At 44.4% G+C, this 20,868-nt stretch overlaps 1 protein-coding gene across 3 annotated transcripts in view; it reads right to left on the minus strand.

The window, feature by feature from the left end:
* Window positions 1-20,654, minus strand: part of fgfr3 (fibroblast growth factor receptor 3) — a 62,871-nt gene extending 42,217 nt beyond the window's left edge. For all 3 annotated transcript variants that reach the window (XM_026302725.2, XM_026302707.2, XM_026302717.2), the window contains exons 1-2: window positions 20,217-20,654; window positions 15,651-15,870 (exon numbers count right to left, since the gene is read on the minus strand). In XM_026302725.2, coding sequence (XP_026158510.1) covers window positions 15,651-15,792 — 142 coding nt within the window. In that variant the 5' untranslated portion in view covers window positions 15,793-15,870; window positions 20,217-20,654. The remainder of the gene's footprint in view (window positions 1-15,650; window positions 15,871-20,216) is intronic.
* Between the last annotated feature and the right edge of the window lie 214 nt (window positions 20,655-20,868).

The following is a 20,868-nucleotide window of genomic DNA, read 5'->3' on the forward strand; positions in this document are numbered from 1 at the left end:
CTTGCATTAATGTTATTATTCTCTGTGCTTTGTGTTGCTAAACTGTGACCTCTTAGAAGGAAAACATGGATTAGATGTTACTGGGATCTTATTTAATTAGTATTTGTTAATAACAAAGCTATGCAATACATTTGCTTTGATCCCTAGGAAACAGATAGGAGGATGTGCACTGCTTGGACGTTTACACCACCACAGGCCAACAAATGCAATTTACAGAATGAACAAAACACACATTGCATTAAAAATCTCAGTTTCTCAGGTGTCACAAAAAAGAGCAAAGCCTGCTTTTGTTGGTCCCCATCAGTGACAAAATATCCGTTTCTGCTTCAGATCCTGGACTTTGAAATGCAGATTTGAATGTGGCAAAAGAAGCTGCTCTGAATGAAAGTGGATCTGGTTTAAAAGGCTTCACTTTGTGGCCCTGAAAAACCTTTCAGGACAGAGCTCTAGCAGAGACTGTAGCTGCCTTGTTGTACCTTCACAGCCAGCGCCCTGTACCGAGAGGTGACAGGAGACACTTCTCTGAAACTGACTTATGTAAGTGTTTCACAGAGAAATATGCACCCACTGCCATCTTAATTAGCACATGAGCACTTTAAATTCCTTGTTCAATGCATTAGTCAGTCACCTTCCTCTAAATGTGTAGATGGAAAGATTCAAAGCTGCAGTTTGATTTCACAACTCACAGCTGAACTGGGCCAGTTTGTCTCCTGTGGTTCACTGCATCTGACAGTGAGGCTTAATGAACCAAAGTGGAGTATGGTCCATTTTCAACCACAGGAGGCCCTTCCAGAAACCTTAAAGGGAACTCAGGATCTTTACTTGCATTTTGACTAAAGTCTTGGTTCCTGCCACGAGGCAGTAGATTAGGAAGCCCAGGAAACACTGGGGTGGAATTAGAAGAACATGATGCCAAAAGTGTCTGATCATGTAATGAAAAAGACTCTGAAGCAGCATTTTAGCCCATTAAATGACCACAAAAGTCTCCATTAGAAGCTTAAAATGCTGACAGGGTCTCCACCTTGACATTTATTTAAACTCAACACTCTAGGTTTTCAAGCTTGTGTTGGAGTAGCTGTAGTCAGTAGCTGTAGTCAGTAGCTGTAGTCAGTAGCTTTAGTCAGTAGCTGTAGTCAGTAGCTGTAGTCAGTAGCTGTAGTCAGTAGCTTTAGTCAGTACTGTAGTCAGTAGCTGTAGTCAGTAGCTGTAGTCAGTAGCGGTAGTCAGTAGCTTTAGTCAGTAGCTGTAGTCAGTAGCTGTAGTCAGTAGCTTTAGTCAGTAGCTGTAGTCAGTAGCTTTAGTCAGTAGCTGTAGTCAGTAGCTGTAGTCAGTAGCTTTAGTCAGTAGCTTTAGTCAGTAGCTGTAGTCAGTAGCTGTAGTCAGTAGCTTTAGTCAGTAGCTGTAGTCAGTAGCTTTAGTCAGTAGCTGTAGTCAGTAGCTGTAGTCAGTAGCTGTAGTCAGTAGCTTTAGTCAGTAGCTGTAGTCAGTAGCTGTAGTCAGTAGCTGTAGTCAGTAGCTTTAGTCAGTAGCTGTAGTCAGTAGCTGTAGTCAGTAGCTGTAGTCAGTAGCTGTAGTCAGTAGCTGTAGTCAGTAGCTGTAGTCAGTAGCTGTAGTCAGTAGCTTTAGTCAGTAGCTGTAGTCAGTAGCTGTAGTCAGTAGCTTTAGTCAGTAGCTGTAGTCAGTAGCTGTAGTCAGTAGCTGTAGTCAGTAGCTTTAGTCAGTAGCTGTAGTCAGTAGCTGTAGTCAGTAGCTGTAGTCAGTAGCTGTAGTCAGTAGCTGTAGTCAGTAGCTGTAGTCAGTAGCTTTAGTCAGTAGCTTTAGTCAGTAACTGTAGTCAGTAGCTTTAGTCAGTAGCTGTAGTCAGTAGCTGTAGTCAGTAGCTTTAGTCAGTAGCTTTAGTCAGTAGCTGTAGTCAGTAGCTGTAGTCAGTAGCTGTAGTCAGTAGCTGTAGTCAGTAGCACGAATGTCGCCAAGAAAAAGTTCTGTACATATTTTGTGCTGTGGGATTAAAAGCACTAATTCAAAGGCTTTGACTCACATTGTTTGTCTTTGTAAATCAACGTATGTTCTTTGTCCTCTGTGAACCGCTTGATGACGAACCTGCTTGATTTAAAAGCGCTTCATAAATAAATCGGGCTGGGTGTGATTCTGCCAAACCAGATAAATGAAAGCTCTGCTGCCTGGTGGCATCCAGCTTGATATCAACATCTAGACATTCCTGTTGTTTCCTCATCCGGTGCAGCATGTGTGAGCTATTGGCTGCCCTGTGCGTGTCTGTGTGTGTGTGTGTCTGTGTGTGTGTGTGTGTGTTTGAAAGGGGTGGGAGTATTTTCGCCGGAACCTTGGTCCAGCTGGAAGCAATGTGTGATATGTACTTTGTGAGTGTGTGTATGTGTAAATGTGGATGTGGGCTTGGATATCTATGTAAGTTTCTATTATTGTAAATGAGGAACTGTGTGTGTGTGTGTGTGTGCGTGTGTGTGTGTGTGTTTTGGGCTGGATGGTCACCCCATAAATCAAGAGGCCCCTGCCCTCCTGGCCCTTCTTACCCTCTTGGCTCAATATCATAACAAATAGCCCTTCAGAATAATATAAAGTCTCTCTTTGAGATACTGCGGCACACTGTCCGTTAGCGCACCGCTCACAGACTCCATCTTTTCTGTGTGTCTGAAGAGGTTTATTTATCCTCTACACACTTCTCCAGGGGCCGGCGGGCAGGCTGCGGCCCCGGGGAAGAAAAGGCCTCTTTATGTGGGAAGCCTTTTCCATGCCTGCCTCTCTCTCCCTAACACACACACTGAGGGACGAAAGGAGCATAGACCAGACCCGGGAGCTGTCGCCATGGCTGCTGTCGTATCAGGTCACCGGAGCGGACACGGACTGAGTTTAGCTCATTAGACAGACAGAAATCACACCTTTTTGTCACATTTATATATCGTCCAAGAGGAGTTTTACTGTTTTACAGCCCAGACGGGCTATTTGTGTGGAGTTGAAAGGTTTGGTAAACACAATCCCATATTTGGGTTAGGCCCCAAACTTCAAATTCCAGGATGCACTGTTGTTTTGCTACATCCACCAAAGAGCTCTGTTTCTATCCGTCGTTAAATTCAGAGCGAGGAGGTTATTTTCTGAATTGTACATCTGTCAATAAAGAGCCAAATTGTGGCACCACTGTGGTGGCACTTTGAGAAGTTAATTTTCTGCTCTAGAGGAAACAAACACAGAATTTCATCTCTGCTGTGCTGAAACACTGAACCTGTAGGTCATCAGTAATACTTAAAATCCACAGACAAAAAAAAAAAAAAAAAGTTTAGCAAATTTATTAGTGTCATTTACAAACTTCCTGCTGGTTTTCCAGCCTGATTTATGCTACTGACGTTTTCTTGCTCGCAGAGGCTGCTTTGCATGAAGCAGCATCCACGGAGGTTTAAACAGGCTGGCAGATCATAAACAGTAAAAGGTTACAGGACTTTCTTTCTTCAGGGGGCTTAACAGGTACTTTTATTGAGTCTGGTAGAAAAGCAGCAACACATACCTCTTTAAACCATATCTGCATTTAACCTCTTTAGAAAGTGATGGATTCCAGATGGGCCGGGGAGACATTCATCTTTATCAAGCTCCCTTTTTCTTTTTCCTCCTCCTCCTCACTACTCTGAGCTAATAATACAACAAGGCCATGTTTCCAACATCTGCAGAGCGGGCTGTTCTCAAAGCAGTGGCAAACAATTGAGCAACAAATGGCCTTTTTTATTGCAGGTAATTAGTTGTTTGCATCTACTACTGAAAATGCCTGCAGATCTCTTTGAACAGGGACAGCAAACACTTTCCATCGTTTGAGTGATCAGTCAGGGCCAATTGGTGGGCATGTGCGTGATGCCAGGATGCTATGTAGACATTATCGCTGTGCACATGTGGGTACGTTTGGTTAATCTGTCGGCTTGTTGAAAACTGACTGTTTCTTCGGCAATATGTTAAGAGATAATAACGCAGTGACTTGACAAAGATCCATGTGGGATCCAAACGTTGCACAATATTAATAAAGTCTCTGGCTATGGAGTGTGCTGTGTGTGCAGACACTACTATTTCAGCAATATGTTCGATGAAACTTCGACCAAAGCCAAAAAAGGACCCACGTTGTAATAAAAGGAAAGAGGCTTTTAAAGAGACTTCAGACACAGACAGACACCTGGTACAGACTGTGATGGCCTGCACAGCAGCCCGTCTGCTCGCTGTGTCCCGCCAACAGATTCTTTTACTCCTGCTCCCTACAGTCGGCCGAAGAACTGGACCAGCTGCCAAACGTTTGGCACACTCAACACCCACTCAGACAAGCCAGCATCACATGACCTTCAAACAGGATCTGTGGAGCCCCCCACCTTTCCACAACGACCAGCACCTCCACCACTAACCATCACCTCCCCCCTTTATAGAGAGAGTGATTCTCTTCCTCCATTTCACTGCTATGCCAATTGTAAATCCTACTCGTCCTGGAAAAGCTCCCTCTTCTTTTTATTCTTTTTGTGTGTTTTTTTTTTTCTTTTGCAATGTGCAATGAAAACCCCTAATCTCTGTTTAATATGGTTTGGCCGGATGTAAATACCTTTGGACAATGCCCTTAATCTAGGCCAGCCTGACAACCTCACACCGTTGCAGAGAAGCCTGCCAGGAGGAGATGGAGAGAAAAGAGGGATGGCTCGGCATAGATCAAAGAGGAGAGGAGAAAAGAGGAGAGAAGAGGGAGGGAGGCTTTCCCCAGCTTGTTGCCTCTATTCTTCACTGAACTGAGCTGTGCTTTATCAAAAGAGCCCCTAAAATCAAGTTAAAGATAGACATTGCCTCTAAACACCCCGCCCCGGCCTGTGCCAGGCTCACCCTCCATCCCCGCCTGCCTCCTCCACCTCCCAGAGCCTGGCCCTCCGCTCGGCTGCTCTAACGAGCATCGGAAGCTACTGTACGTCCAGAGCATCTTGGCAGCGCCCAATTGTCTTTGCTCCTTTCAAAGCCTCATCGTCACCCCACCCACCCCTCCACCCCTCAGAATAGGGCCTGGGTTTGGTCCATGGTAATTGTCATTCCAAAGACGAACTGGCCTAGTTTCAATTCAACAGACAAGTGTAAGAAGCTCGGCCCACAAAAGCCAGGATGTCTGCTAAGTGTGTGTGGGGCCACAATACAACATAATCACACTTCCCTAAACAACACGGAGGAACCAATCCGATTACAAGGCGGCTTTTCAGAATTTGGATGTCAAAGCTTCTTATTTAGGGCCTAAGTTACCACTTTATTTAGTGAAATCTTAGGAATCACTTGTGCAACAGTTTGACTTAAAGTTATTCTGGGAAGAGCAAATGACCTTATACAGACTTCCAAGACAAAACCAGTGGTCAGCACTACTTTATCATTAGGGTTTGCTGAATCAGGGACATGATCTGAAAATGACAAGAAGCAGAAATTGGGGAAGAGCAGAAAAAAATTTGAGGAATTAATTATGAAACAAAAGAAATCCTAAAGTCTTTCAAAACTGTGCCCAGAATGCTGTCTGCTCATTAACAATTAACATTAACAATAGCTAAAATATGTGAAAAAATATCTTTGCTATGGAAATTCTGGCGTATATTCATATTGTCAGAACTTACTGTAGTTTCATACATTAATAGTTAAAAGACTGAAGGTTGAATTTGGTGTTTTCTACAAAAAGCTTTTTAGACAAGAAGCAGCTGATGGAATCCATCTCCAAAACACACTGACATAAGGAGACGACCACGATCGAAATGTTAAACTTTGACCCCAGCCATGACCCTGCCCTGACCTCTCGGTTTGGCAAGTGTTCCCCAATGCACACACACACACACACACACACACACACTGATACTCTCTTACTCGCTGGGAGAGTATCAGTGTGTGTGAGTGACAGAGTTATCAGTGTCACAACCACACACTCAAACCTACACACACAAATACAAAACCAGACTAATTGTTCTGCGTCGACTTGTCGCCATAGCAGCGTTACAAACCAGACAGCAGCGTTTCCATTGTATAAGAAAAACCCACAGTCGGTGTGTTTACACTCTCTAACACTCACTGTGTTTCAGAGAAGTTAACAAAGAGCTGAAATATAAACCTCATCTAGTCTTTTGTTCATTCACTGTCAGGGATAATGAAGAATGAGCATTTAACAGGACGCATGAAGTGTCTCCAAGAAAACCCTCTGCAGGACTATACTGCAAACACCGAGATCATGGCCTCTGTTTTGGGGCCTTGTGGGACCTAAACAAGGTCTGATCCTGGCAGTGTGGCAGAAAATTAACAGTTAAGTGAAGGAATGATCCAAATGACTAGGACCCTAATGAATCCTGCTGTGTACATACCAGAGGCGCATCAATAAAGCTCAGTTCTAAACTTGAAGCAGGACTCGTCAGTGGGTCTGGAGGTGGAGCAGGGTGGGTGTGCGTTTACTGCTCTGTTTACGGTGCTGTTTATTAGTGCGGTGGGACTGTGTGGGTCTGTCTCTGCCTGAAACCTGCTATTGGTCTCAGCCCCCATGTCTTTCTGACAGACCGTGGTTACTCAATAACCACTGAGGAATGTGTCAAAGTCAAAATTGACAGTGTTATCAACATTTCAGCCCCTCTGGGTCTCTGTTGGAGCATGGGGAAACTCCTGAACACTGAGCTGGTGTGTTAAGTGTGTTTGCTCCAGGACTGGAGCAGGAAAGACTCTAATCCCATCATCCCTCCCTCCCTGCTTCCCTCAAGGATCTGCCATCACAAACAGGTCCCAGAGAGGAGCCTCTGTTTGGGAAAAAGAACAACTGGAGCACAGTTGTCCTGAGACATCTCTACCAGACCTCTATACTAACGCAGCCTGAACGAGGTACGACGGTCCTCTGGAACCGGGCCCGACACAAAATAACTGGCACTATGGTTAAAAAGCCAGAAATTAAACTAACGTTCATTTTTATTTTATGTTGCACATCATTGCTAACGAGTTGTGTCCTGCAGGTACCCGGACAGCCAGACGTATCTATGGTAACCACTTCAGTAACCAAGGTGACTGCGCCTGTATGCGCTCCTCTCCGCCGCGGCCTGCAGTCCCGGTCTGCCATTCAGTGAAGAGTCAATGGAGTTTCCTAAGGAGCACAATGAGACTGTATAGTGCTTCACACATGAAAATGTTCAGTTACTAGTCTATTCAACCGGTGCCAACGTGCCACTGAGCAAAGCGCTCGTACTTGACTCCCAACTACTCCAGTGCAGCAGCTCACAGGCTGATAGTTTGTCTTATTCTATGATTCACTGTTTGGTTGTTTACTGAATAAAATGTTCCCCGGCAGACAAATTTCAATTCCTTGTTTTGTTCCACTGTCTAAAAGATTCAATTCCAAATGATACAAAATGGAAAAAGGAGCAAAATCTCACATACGAGAAGCTGAAGCCCCAAATTATTTGGCATTTTGCTCAATAAATCAGTTAATTAGCTGCATTGATCAGAAAGTCAACTCAAAGCTATAAGACCATATAACATATTCACATTTTAGAAAGGACCACATTGAATAAATACTAATAATATAACATGTATTTATCAATCAGATGAAAACATGGGCTCAGGTCTATCGGTGTTGGAGAAGGGAGGTTGATAGAAGTCAAAGATGACCTCATGACCCCGTCAGAAGTCTGCCACCACATGATGCCTAAAAAGAGCAGACACACTCAGAAGCAGAGCTGAATAAACCAAAGCTAAAACCCAGGCCATGTTTTTCGATTCTGACTTTGCTGTCGTACGCAGGAGATAAACTGCCATATGCTGCACCAGTGATGAGGAGAAAGTTGTCACATGGGGAAAAAATGCAGTCAATTACCAGAAACACCACACTCAAAAATAACGTTTCATGGGAGTTTTGAAAGTTTTCTGACATGATTTTAAAAAAAAACCAAACCTCGAAGCAGCTCGACTGCCATGGCTCTGCTGCTAGCCACTGCAACACCACGACTCTTTCTCTTTTTTCCAAGGAGAAAAAGGCTCCATTACGCTCTGCAGACGGTACAAGGGTTTATTATTTTAGCTCTCCTGGCAAAATAACATAAGGGGAGAGAGGGGGCGAGAGGGGGAGACGTGGGAGGGATGGAAGCCGAGTTTGGTTTCAATATTAGATGTGTCAGCTGCCCTGGATGTGGGGGGGCTTTAAACAGAAGCGCATGTGAGGGCGCATGTAGAGACCCTGAACCGTTTTGAACAACCGCGGCGGTGGAGGCGAGCAAAGATGGATGAGTCAACTAGCTGAGAAAAAAGAAAGAAGAGGAGGAGGAGGAAGAACAGGCAAATTTAAAAAGTGTAATTATTATACTTATAATATAGACCCCGTGTAACATGCTTTGCTACTAATTGATTACGGTCAAGCCAGTAGAGCAAATCTGAATTCGTCCTGGCAGACACAAGGAAGAGGAGGAGGACTGGAGGAGGATGAAGGGACAGAGTAAGCAGATGTGTAACCACAAAGAAGGAGAAAGAAGAAAGGGATGAGGAAAGACAGATGAAGAGGGAGCAGGAAGGTTGATGAGGCAGATGAAAGAGACAGACACATATCCCTAATGCCTCCCTCTCTCACCCATGCACACCTACCCTCACACTGCCTGTTAGGGCTCTTTCATTCACAGAAATGGAAATGTGTGCAGCAAAGCCAGACAGGGCAGCTCTGGTCCTGGTTAGCGGTCGGAGAGAGAGAGAAAAAGAGATGGGTGAAAAACAGCAGGTGAAAATTTGCACAGCCTTCCTCCCCCTGCATGACTATACAATATGTCTGCCTCTTCACAGGGTCACCGCGACAGATTATACAACCACAGGCTCTGAAATTGTCCCCGTGCCTGGGCTGAGACATGACAGACTGTATGTTTCTGTACTTTATATAGATAATTGGATGTTCCAGGAACAGACATTACTGTTCCACCTCACAGCACCAGCAACACCTTTCCTCATTTGCATTGCCATTTTTACAGTGCGCAAAATAGTCACAGTCACACAGGTGTGTGTGTGTGTGTGTGTGTGTGTGTGTTGATTTCCTTATATATTTGCTTTGTACACACACATGCAAACATGTTTATACACGCACGAGGACAGTGTACGCTGATTAGATTTTGCAATTGACATCAATCATGACAGTTCTGTCAAAATTATACAATTAAACCAACAGCGGCCACAAATTTAAGTGTCAGCGTGAGAGAGAGAGAGCTCAAACATATTTTGTCAGATTAAACTGCTGCTCCCACTGACAAACCCCCCAACTCCACCTCCACCACCCTCCTTGTGCGCCCTCCAAAAGCAGTCCTCCTGACACAAGACAACGAGCCTCTTTGTTCCCCTCCATGTCTGCCTTATCTGTTAAGTATCTCAACAATTTCCTTAAGGAGAGCTTTGTAATTAAAAACCCGCCGTATGTCAACACCACTGTCAGCCAGCCAGCTAAGACCTGTCCTGAACCACAGCCAGAGGTAGAGCAGAGGACGTACACAGGTGTGTGTGTGTGTGTGTGTGTGTGTGTGTGTGTGTGACATCATAAGGCTGAAACACACAGCACATGCAGCCATCAAAGGCCTCAGAGACTGATGGAGAGTTGAAAACAGGCCAAGAAGAGGGAGAAGATGAGCAGACACCTGAGAAGATTTAAGGCTTAAAAATTGAGTTTGTGTTGCTGTCACACGTCTGTGTGTGTGTGTGTGTGTGTGTGTGTGTGTGTGTGTGTGTGTGTGTGTGTGTGTGCTGAATGGGGGCGGCACCGAATGGAAAGAGACATAACAGAGCAAAAAGGTGGCAGGGTTGGACGTGAGCAGAACACACAGACGGGTCTGTATTTTCATCCATAATTCATCAGGCTCCATGCAGAGACAGTAATGAGGTTTATTAATACATACATAGCTGTGGCCTGCACACACAGTTCACATGAAGGCACTGACCTCCTGATCTACAGCTGTCCACTCCTTTTTCCCACAGACAGCGAAGGCTTTTCTAGGTGTACTTTTAACCCCGACCTCATGTCTTCTGGGAGGATTTTACCTACATACAAATCTGTTGACTTTTTTAACCCGGCAAGAAAAAAAATCTGGCGTTTTTAACTCGAAATGAATATTTTGGTTAAAAGTGTGATATTTTCTCAGACGTTTGTGGAGAAAGTTTGTGTTTACAGCTTGTTTCTGCTGCATGTTGTGGCCAATAAAATAAATTTTGTGCAGATCTAAGAAAATGAAACAAAATCACTTTTTATTTGACAAAAGAAGAAAATGTTTCCAAATGTAAAAATTTTCCTTAATGATAACTACAGCAGAATTAACCAATGACTTTGAATGAAATCAGGTAAAAACAAAAAAACAAAAAATGTCTCAGTCTCCAGGCAAAGCCCTGAAATATAAAACACTTTTTGTTTCACATTGAACCTGATTCCAGCTGACCATTTTCAGTTCAGCCTGTGATCTGATGTGAAAACCTTGAATAACATTTGGTTAGTCACAGGCTTTTTTCCATTTGTGCTTAAGTGTGTGTTATCTTTGGAAAAATACTTGCGTCTAGACAGTAATACTCAGTTTAATGAAAATCACAATAAGACAACACAAAGAAAAACATGTTCAATGTAATTGAAAATACCAAACAGATTAGGTCATGGGACAATCGACGCTAATCCTGGAGCTTTTACAGGTGAAGATGTAAGTGAATTTCTACAGTTGACGATGTTTAGCTGCCTTTCAGTAGTTCAGGAGACTCCACACTTGTTAAATGAGACACTGAGTTGTGTTTACTGTTTAATTCACATCCAGAAAAATGCCTAACCTGTCTACAGGATGAGGTGCCGGATGGACTGAGAATAGAACAGCCATTGTTCAGCAAATCGTCGTCCTCCAAAGCTTATTTGGCTTGTACGCTTCGCCCGCCTGCCAAAAGATTTCTTGATAGTGCTGCCCAGGAAATCGCCATTATTGGAGCGACACAGAAAGTGTTGCTGCAGAAAAAGAGGAACTGGTTCAAGAAACTTTCTGCTCAAGGTGTGATGAATGGTCCAGATTTCAGAGAGTCATTGTAAAGCCCACACATGGAGCAGTGCTCATTTACATAATGGGATGATTAAAGGGTAGTGATGCTCCACAGAAAATTACACTCGAGATTACATACTCGAGAAAATAACCTCTCAATAAACTCACACTGAGGACGCAGAAGCTTCTCTTTAGGTCTAAAAACACATTCAGCTGAATAGGAGCCAATCAGCAGGGCTAAAAATACCTACGACTTATTTGTGACCAATATTACTGCTGTTGAATTAGTTTAGGACCAGACTAGACTACTCCAAGAAACAGGTCTTCGATGGACTCGGTGGTGCCATGCAGGAACATTTGGACAGTTTGGTGGACAGGGACTCAAACACATGGGACACTACATTTGAGATGAGCGTCATTTGGGCCTGATGAAAAGTGCGTCTGTGTGTACTCCAGTCATTGGGCTGAGCCGAGGGACATCTGGGCCAGAGAAACAGGAACCAGGGCTGATCACAAAAGTACCTATAAGGGAACTTGGTAGACCAGTGAGAGACTAACTACCACACCAGGACTGAAGACTAGAAGAGGTGATATTCTAATCTGAGGTGATCTTGGGTGACTATACGGGCTCCTGGCTGTGTTGGAGGGACACTTCCTGATAAAAGCTCCTCTGATCTGACATTAGGGTAACACACACACACAGACGCATCGACTCAACAACTCAAGATTAACATAGTATATTTTTACTACGAGCTCTCTCCAGTTTAAACAGCTGCTGGTTATGAACACTAGGAAGGCAGGCACTGAAGAACCTAGCTGAACACACCAGTGTGTGTGTGTGTGTGTGTTAGAGAAAGTGGAGAGTGGTAGGGAAGAAAAATCAAATACGGCAGAGAAAGAGAGATGATGACAGTGATGTGACAGTGTGTGTGTGTGTGTGTGCACCTGGTTATTACTCACATTATGGGAACTGAAACCTGCTGACACACTCACACTGTAGGTGACCATGTAAATCAAGCAAGCAAGGTCAGGGTGGTCAGGGTTAGGGTTGGGGTCTGTTGAGGTTAAGGGTTAGGGTTAGGCAGGGACTGGTTATGGTTAAGGGGACTGGTTATGGTTAAGGTTAGGGGTTAGGCCAATGTCCAGAAATTGAATGTAAGTCAATGTAAAGTCCTGAAGAGGAATGGGAACACTCGTGTGTGTGTGTGTGTGTGTGTGTGTGTGTGTGTGTGTGTGTGTGTATGTCATTCAGTCTTTGCCAAGGGGGCAACGTGGGGGTTCAGTGATGTCATAGACACATGTTGGTCTTTCTACAGCTGTGAGGACACTTATTACATCCCATAGTCCTTTACTTTGATGTTAGGGCCGGGTTCACACAGACGTTTGTCCTACAAAGAAACAAATCAAGGGATGGATGTGTCGAAAGCTTGTTAGACTTTGCGTCATGCACGCTCTTCATGCAAATGAATAAAAAGTATGTGAAGTGTATGACAACTAATGACTAATCCCTTCCAGACCCAGACCCAATTCCCACCTGAACCTGAAACATAGGTCTGAACCCTCAAAGAGCCATTTGACGTGTCCACATACACATACAAAGAGATGTACAGGGAAACACACACACTTGTAGTTTTCTGTCTGTAACAGTGACACACTCTCTGACCACACACACATACGCCCCCCTCCAACACACACAGACACACACACACACACACACACACACACACTGTGCTGTTCTTTAATTTCAATCTGTCTGTCTTTTCATCTTCCTTCACTGATCCCTTCCATAATCCACCGCTTCTCATACAGACATAACATTCACTTAACTGCAGACTCCACGTGGGCCTGCTCTGTCACACACTCTCACACACACACACTCTCACACACACACACACACACACACACACACAGAGCGATGCAATGGCAAAACTGAATGTGTTGAATTCAAATGTCTGCTGTTTCACAGAAAATGTTGGAGCTGAGGAGCCACATATTTCATCTGAGGTCCATGGGGCAGTGGTGGGGGGAGGAGGTGTGGTCAGTAAATACAGAGGGGAGAAGAATAACACACTCACACACACACACAAAACCTCTGCTCTTTGTCAGTCTTACACTGGTCAACATTTTTTATTCCATACCATTTGGAAATGCCACCAGCCTTTGGAGAAATAAACAATATCACGCTCTGAGACAACATTACGGTGAACTTAATGGAAACAAGAAAGGACACTTCACACACACACACACACACACACACACACACACACACAGACATACATACACACACAGACATACACACACGTATGCAGACTGCAGTGTCCTGTTACCTCACACATGCATAAATACAGACCAGTAACTTTGAGATTTATTCCTGGGAGCATTTTTTAGCCTCATTTCTTGGAATTTAAAGGGTAGTTCTGTTCTTTTTTGGGGCATTTTTTACACTGTGAAATGATCTGTTTGCATGGCATTCTGGGAAATAAATCCTCTATCTGAAGCATAATATTTAAGGGCAGTATGTTAAAAAGCTCCTCAAGCATGCTGTTTTCTATACAGTAAAGGCTGAAAGCAAAACCACAGTGCACAGCAGTGCACAGGGTCAGTGGTCACATCCACACATTAATCTCAAATAGCTCAATGAATCCAGTAAACCCTTAAGAAATATAATAAGGCTGTCCAGATCACTGCCCAATTACTTTTAATTTAATGTAAATCATAATTTACAGGTCTGATACAAACTCTCAAGGGCATTTTTGTCCTTAGCACCTGCTAATTTCTGACCCTGACACACATATACACACAGAAAACACAGTGACAACTCCACAGCTCAGCACTGAGGTGGCTGAGGGGAAATCATACCATCTGCCCGTATACGTCAGTCTTTTTATCCTTACTGCTGGTCCATCTGTGAGGGTGGGGAACTCTGCTGGAGGCCAGGAGGCCACGGGGGAGATGCCTACCAGGCACCGAGGCCGCTGAATGTGGGCTTCACTGCTTTCTTTTCCTTCATTTCCTCAATATCTTACACTACTGGAGGACATAAGTCAGGCTGAAGGTGTCTGTCAGGGATGTGCTTCGCTCTCTTTTTATCTAGCAAACATGTAATGATGTGGGTGTTATGAAAACATGAAAATCCCCAAAACCCAAGTTTTCATTAGTTCCAAGAAGCCTCCACTAAATCAAAGATAAATAAAGGTGGAGTTACACGGTGATAGAGAGCTACAGAAACCTTCCCTCTCATTAGTAAATGTCCCTGACGGAGACACAGAGACAGCTGATGGCCACTCATGTCAAATTAATCATCACACCCCAACGTGGTGAAGGGCAGAAACCTGAAACAATATCGTCCTCAGAGCTATGTGTCCTGGCTGTATTTGGCTGTGTCTGCATACTGTGCAGGGACACCGAGACCACAGCCTGAACACCCGCCACGTGGACCACTTTGCAAAAAACACTCTATTCTCTTTGGATGATGCCAGGCATGATGGGCCGTGATGGCTCCCAGCAGGGAAGGCAATCAGGCGGACAGAATCACAACATGTCTGTTGTAAGATTTGGGTTCTACATGAGGGAGGGCGGGGGGGGTGAAAGATGAGAGGACAGAGGTCTTTTGGCTGTGAGGAGTGTAATTCACACACAAGTACAGTGGGTGCTGTCACATCAAATGCAGAGCTGCTTTCACGCCTTCAGGGGAACAGACATGAGAAGTTGTTTGGGTGTTTCAGTGACATTTGAACATTTTCTTTGCAAAGTCGTGTTAATCGAGCTTTTGACTTAGTTAAAGATGAAATCCTTTGAATGCAGAGGAGTGAAAATGAAACGTACAGGGTCTGGTTTTTATTGTTCCAGGTGAAAACCTGAGACCTGGACATTTTGGATCCTAAGTATCAAGTTCAGTCATCAGATCGTTAATCTGATGTAAGTCAAGTGTAACAGCGGTAAGGCCCAAGTCTCGAGTCCTCATATTTGAAAGATAGCTCTGATGTACACCACACACACACACACACACACACACGCACACACAGCGTACCTCAGCTTAAATGAGGCCGCTGGGTCCCGTCCAGAAAGCACCCACCTCCTCGTCTTTCTTAATGCGCTGTAGCATGTAAAGTGTGTCAAAGATTCATTTTAAACAACTCACATAAAAAGAAAAACGGGAGGGGAAGGAAAAAAACCAAGACTTTGCGAACACCACAGAGAAAAAGATTACTCTGCTCTGTTAGTTTTTTTTTGCACAATATGGAGAGATTAAAGAAAACACAGTCGACATTTACTTTGGATTGATCTTTGGGTATTTCTCTGCCTTGAGAACAAAGCGGGAAAATCGTGCTAAGCTCAGCGAGCCGAGAACAGACCAATTAAATCCTCCTCGTAAAAAAAAAGAAGACTCGACCACATTCGCGTAAACAATAAATGTGCCTTTTGAAATGCTCTATTTGAAGTGATGAACACACAGAACGCTGGTTCTAAGCAGATGTCGTATTAGCACAGAAAAATGAAGGAACAATTGAGAAGAAATGAAAGTGCATAATGAGCTAAACAGCAGGTTTTTTTGGCTTTTGGACATGCAGCCCTTCAGGCGTCTGCTGTCCTGGTTTATAACCAGGTGAAGAAACAACTCTGATACTGTCCTACCTGTGGGCTGAGCGGTGGGCAGCCGGGCCGGAGCGACGCAGAGAGGCAGGAGGAAGGAAAACCAGAGTGAGCACCACAGAGCCGTCATTCCTCTTGACGAAGAGGTGAGACACAGAGCAGCAAGGCCCGACTCAGACAACATCCTCCGTTCGCATGCTGTCCAGAAGAACAGCGGCGTCCGACGCCGCGAGAAACGGTCCGACGATTCCCCTTAACCGACCTGAAAAACAACAGGCACGAAGAAAAAAAATCAATCAAAGCTGAATTAGAGAGAAGTCTAGGTGTCATTCTGGACCCAAAAATGGATGTGGGAGAACATGCAATCAGAAAAGAAATCAACTAAGCCTGAAATATATTGAACACTTTACAAAGAAGCGTCTGTGGATCTGCACACATGCGACCATATCCTGACCTGACATTCCACACAGATTTCAAAGATTAGAGTGGAAATCCCTCTGTGCAGCTGATTGTTAACACAGGGGATGGGGCTTTTCATTGAAACATTTCATAAAACCTTCTGGCCTACAATACAACTTCATTAAGCAGTCAGTTAACTTTGCTGCAATTAAAGAGAGACAACAATCTCATTATTTGACACCCACACAGCCATTCCTTCCTCAGACCTCTGTTCATCTTCACACACTTTCCTGTGTGGTTTAGTGACTGGATCATGGACTCACTAATATTCCTGCAGAATGAGAAATGCTGAAGTTGAAGAAGATGGAAATGCCACTTACAGCGACAGGGAGTTCTCTGCTGTCTCTTTGCTTAAGCAAGGAAATGCAACGAACATCGCAGGGAGAGCTCAGAGTGAGATGCCCAGAAAAGCAAAGCACCACACACACACACATACACACACACACATCTATACACACTCACACACAACCACTCATAGCTGAAACATTAGCAGCTCTGTCCAGCTTCAGAATAGCCTTGGCTGCGAGACTACAGCCATCCTGACAAATACACACACACTGGTTTGGCCAACACGTGCGAATGTTTCAGAGTTGGCTTTGCTTGTGCACACAGGGGTGTATTGTACACACACACACACACACACACACACCGTGCAGAGAAAGCTTGTGTTGTCTTAAGTCTTAACAGTACTGTTTTTCTTTCCCTCCGAGGACCTGGGACCTTCTCCTTGCTCAGCACAAAGTGAAGCCCAGGCAGCTCCACGAGGCTCCGTTTGCACATTATCACTCTTCCACACACATGAAGAGATAAAACAGCAGCAGAGACAACCTAAACGCTGCCACCACGCTTTTCATGTTCCAACATACTGCAGCCTTTCATGCTGTAGATGACTCTACTTCTGCTCAGCCCATCCTCACTTTCTTACAACACAAGACGCCTACATGCTTCTGCGGTTTGTTTATACAGCACGATAAGGCCTCTGCTCACTGGGCGTGGAGGTAGCTGATTGCAGGCCTCTCTGATTTGAACCCTTTGTTTTCTCTGGAAGGTAAGCACACACAAAAATCTTAGCTTTTTATGGACACTTCACTTTGAGAGCTGACAAGGCATCAGAGTTGGCTCACGTCGACGTGCTGATCTGTTTAGACAAGTTACCTGACAGCCTCTTGAGCCATGTGAGAAGAGAGTGGTAAACAACGCAGGCTTTGGACTGACTAATTTGGTGACGGGCATTAGTTTAGACTGCCGAGTGTACAAAGTAAATCCTTGAATTTGAGAAGTAGCCAAGTGTTGCAACATGACTGGTACCATGAAACTTCCAGACATTTAAGAAGAGGAGTTGATAATGCGTGCCCTTTCTTGACAAAATGGTAACCTAACAGCCTGAAGAAGCAGAGAAGAGGACAACGTGGAGGCGGTGTGGATCCCAAAGACAGCGTGGAGTTCAAAGCCTCCACAGTATTTTCATGCTAATATTTTCTTAAAGCATGAAAGGGAAACACAACCACCGCAGTGAATAATACATAAACATTAATCATGCAGAACTATCTTCACACTGTAACAGCTCCAAGGCAGAAAAGTGCTTTAACCGAGGTTCAAATCCCTGTCAACCCACTCCCCTCTGTGAGGATCAATGTGAGGCGGTCACATGCTAGTCACACCTCTGCATAGCGTCAGTGATCTTTAATAATTAAGCCAGAAAATCAACAGCAAGGGCTGGATCAACTTTGTCATGTTGAGAAACGGGGATTAGAGGTTTTTTGGGAGAGCACAAGTGCAAACAGCAGCCGGGCAGAGGGCAGATGGAGCCAAAGACAAGCAACATTCTCTACTACTAGTTCTTGAATTTTCTTTTTTTCCTGTCCTCCTTTTGCTTACTCTCCTATTCTCTGCTCTCCTTGTGTCTCCTCCCCTGCCTTTAACACTTCACCTCTCTCTTCAGAGCACTCACTCAAACGCACCCTCAGGTGAGAAGAAGATATTGATCAGCTGACAGGCAAAGAGAGCTCGGTACTTTAAAGCCGTCAGAGGTGCAGTGTGACTCCAGGTGTAACGCGGTGCAGCCTGTGGACTCAGCTCACCTCCAGCTGACACTCAAGACAGATGGCATAAAACATCTTGTCATGTGCCTTAAGCTGCACGTGTAAAAGACTTCAGTACCTGCCCACACGTTTGTCCTCTGCAGGAAACAAGAGGCTGCAGAAGGACAATTTGGCCTCTCTGGGAATTTATAAGTATACAGAGCAAAAAAGAAAAGATGATTTAAATTGATACAATAATGCTCCATGGGACTATATTGTAAACATTACAGCCCACACCACGGGAAATTAAAATGTTATACAACTCTGTTGTAACAGTCTCGGACACATTATAATGTGCCGGTGGATATTATTGTGCAGCAATGAGAAATAGAAAACACCATTAATACCATTTCCTTTGAATGTTACAGGCACAGTGGAATATAGGATCCGGCAGAAACCCTGGACCGTTAAGGTATAAAATACAAAGAATGAAGCCTAATTAAGTTCATCATTGAGTATCAAAGACATATTTTAGGTCACAATAGTCTTACAGAGATATAATAGTTGTAAAACTATTCAAAAGGCCAGATAGGGTCACCGCTGGCACACACAAGGTTCATATTATTGGGATATGACAGTGAATAAGTGTGGTGCATGACAGAGATCAGCTTTTCTTAAATCAGACACGTTGGAGCCAATTAATACACTGTTCTCCAGAAGAAGAAGAAAGGCACCGAAACTGCACACAGCCATGGTCTCAGGCCAGTTTCCATAATGAAAAGAGGGAATCCGAGTCTCATTTGGAGCCCAAATGTGTCTGAGGCTGCCTCTGCCCGAAAACGCAGTAAACTGTCACGCGTTATTTCTTGGGTCAGTACATACAATTCATTTGCAGCATTAGCCCCGGCTCCAAAATGTAATAAGTTAATGAATCATAAGACCCAAATCTCATATCAGCACAGATTTAGTACAGTGCTATAATCCGTTAATTTTCTCCGCTGATGACTTGACGTAGTCAAAGCTGAGCTGAGTGGCCAAAAATCTACATCTGAATCCCATTGAAGCGCATGTGTTTGAAGAAGGGATGACTGATCTGCTGGTGAGGGGAGCGAACCGCACAGTTCGTTCATTCAAAGGAAGGAAAAAAATCTGTTGCTTTCTGGAGAAACTTCAGAGATGATCAGGGAGTGCGGCTCTGTGAATCAGGCTAATGTGTAATTCACCCGAACCGGAGAAGACGTCACTGTTGCAGTGAGGAGCAAAGGCGTGTTCGCCCTAAAGAACATAGGATGCGATGAATGTCAATATTTAAATTTTTTGACTGTGAAATTATACATGGAAACGTTTGATTGATGAGAAATATAGACTGAACCGTCTCAGAAGCGTCTAATGGACATTTTCAACCAGATCCTGATCGAGACGTAAACGTGCGTAATTTCAGAATCAAAAAGTCTTTGCCAGTGGGTTTCACGTTTTCGTTTATTTCTGGATTTTTTTTTTACACCAAAGTATCAACATTTTAAAACTACACAGCCTGAGAGAAACTTCTGATTTAAAAAAAATCTCGTTGGAAACAAGGAAATGTGCCAGTTCCAGTGAAAAGATATTTTCCTACCCAAATATACCGTATGAGCTAATTGTTGTAGGGTGCGTAATTTCACCAGCAGACGCAAACCTGCGACAGTCACAGCGCAAATAACATTTCTGAATTATAACTAAGCCCCTGAGCGCTTTCTCAGACCCTCAGTCATTAAAAATACGCACAAATTGCGTCCTTGCTGCGCTGACATCGACCCAAGACCTGACAGTTACGCACAGACCACGACCACCACAGGACCCGTTACATCTGCGTCACCTGTGCGATGGCACGACCGTGGCGCTGGTCCCTGCAGCTTCACACACACACACACACACACACACACACACACGCACACACACACACACAGACAGTGCACACACTTTTCAGTCCAGCAGGGATCCTGAACGCTCGAGTTCAACCTGTCCGAGACTCATCTACGAGGAAGTAAAGCTATTTGTCACTGTCTGTAAGGCTGAAAGACTAGTCTGTGAACTAACTAATGATTAATAATAATAATTATTATTATTATAATAATGTTAGGCTACTTACTCAACGATTCCCGTTTTGACGGCAAGTTTAGCCTTTCAGGTTTCAGATGTCATCCAAATGTCACCAGGCATTCATGAAACCAAAAACTGCCTCTATTCTCCGGTGAACTGAGGAAAACCCCACAAAAGCAGCCTACTTTAAAATCCTCCCGGGGAGCGAGTCTTGGCGACAGTGAAGGGAAAAAAAAAAAAGTCAGAAACCTCCTCACGACTTGTCTGTGAGAGTCCTCGACTCGGGCACCGACGCTGCGAAAAGCCAACTTCTCCACTAAATCCTGCTTTCCATTGCGCGCTGCTGTCCGAGGTGTCCGAACCCCCAGAGACCGTCCATCCTGCGGTGCGCGGGCGGTGTGGAGGAGGCGGACGGGACTTGGTGGACGCGGCTCCTCGCTCGTCTCCCGCGCAGATGCCAGTCGGTGTGTGTCGTCGCCTCCGATCAACCAACTCGCACTGGTGTCTCTCCTCCGCTGGGCGACTGTGAAGTAGGAGCTGCGCTGCTGCAGCCAACACTCGGCGGCGGACACACTTCCGGTGCGGACTTTCAAAATAAAGATGTATTCGCTGTCCTGGTGACGCAATGCTTGTTTTTTTTAAAGATTAAGCTCAAAAATCTTTTTCCTAAAGACGAAGATATTTTTAGTCAGTTAATGATA

The sequence above is a fragment of the Mastacembelus armatus genome, chromosome 22, assembly GCF_900324485.2.
Source record: "Mastacembelus armatus chromosome 22, fMasArm1.2, whole genome shotgun sequence".
Classification (NCBI taxonomy): Eukaryota; Metazoa; Chordata; class Actinopteri; order Synbranchiformes; family Mastacembelidae; genus Mastacembelus; species Mastacembelus armatus.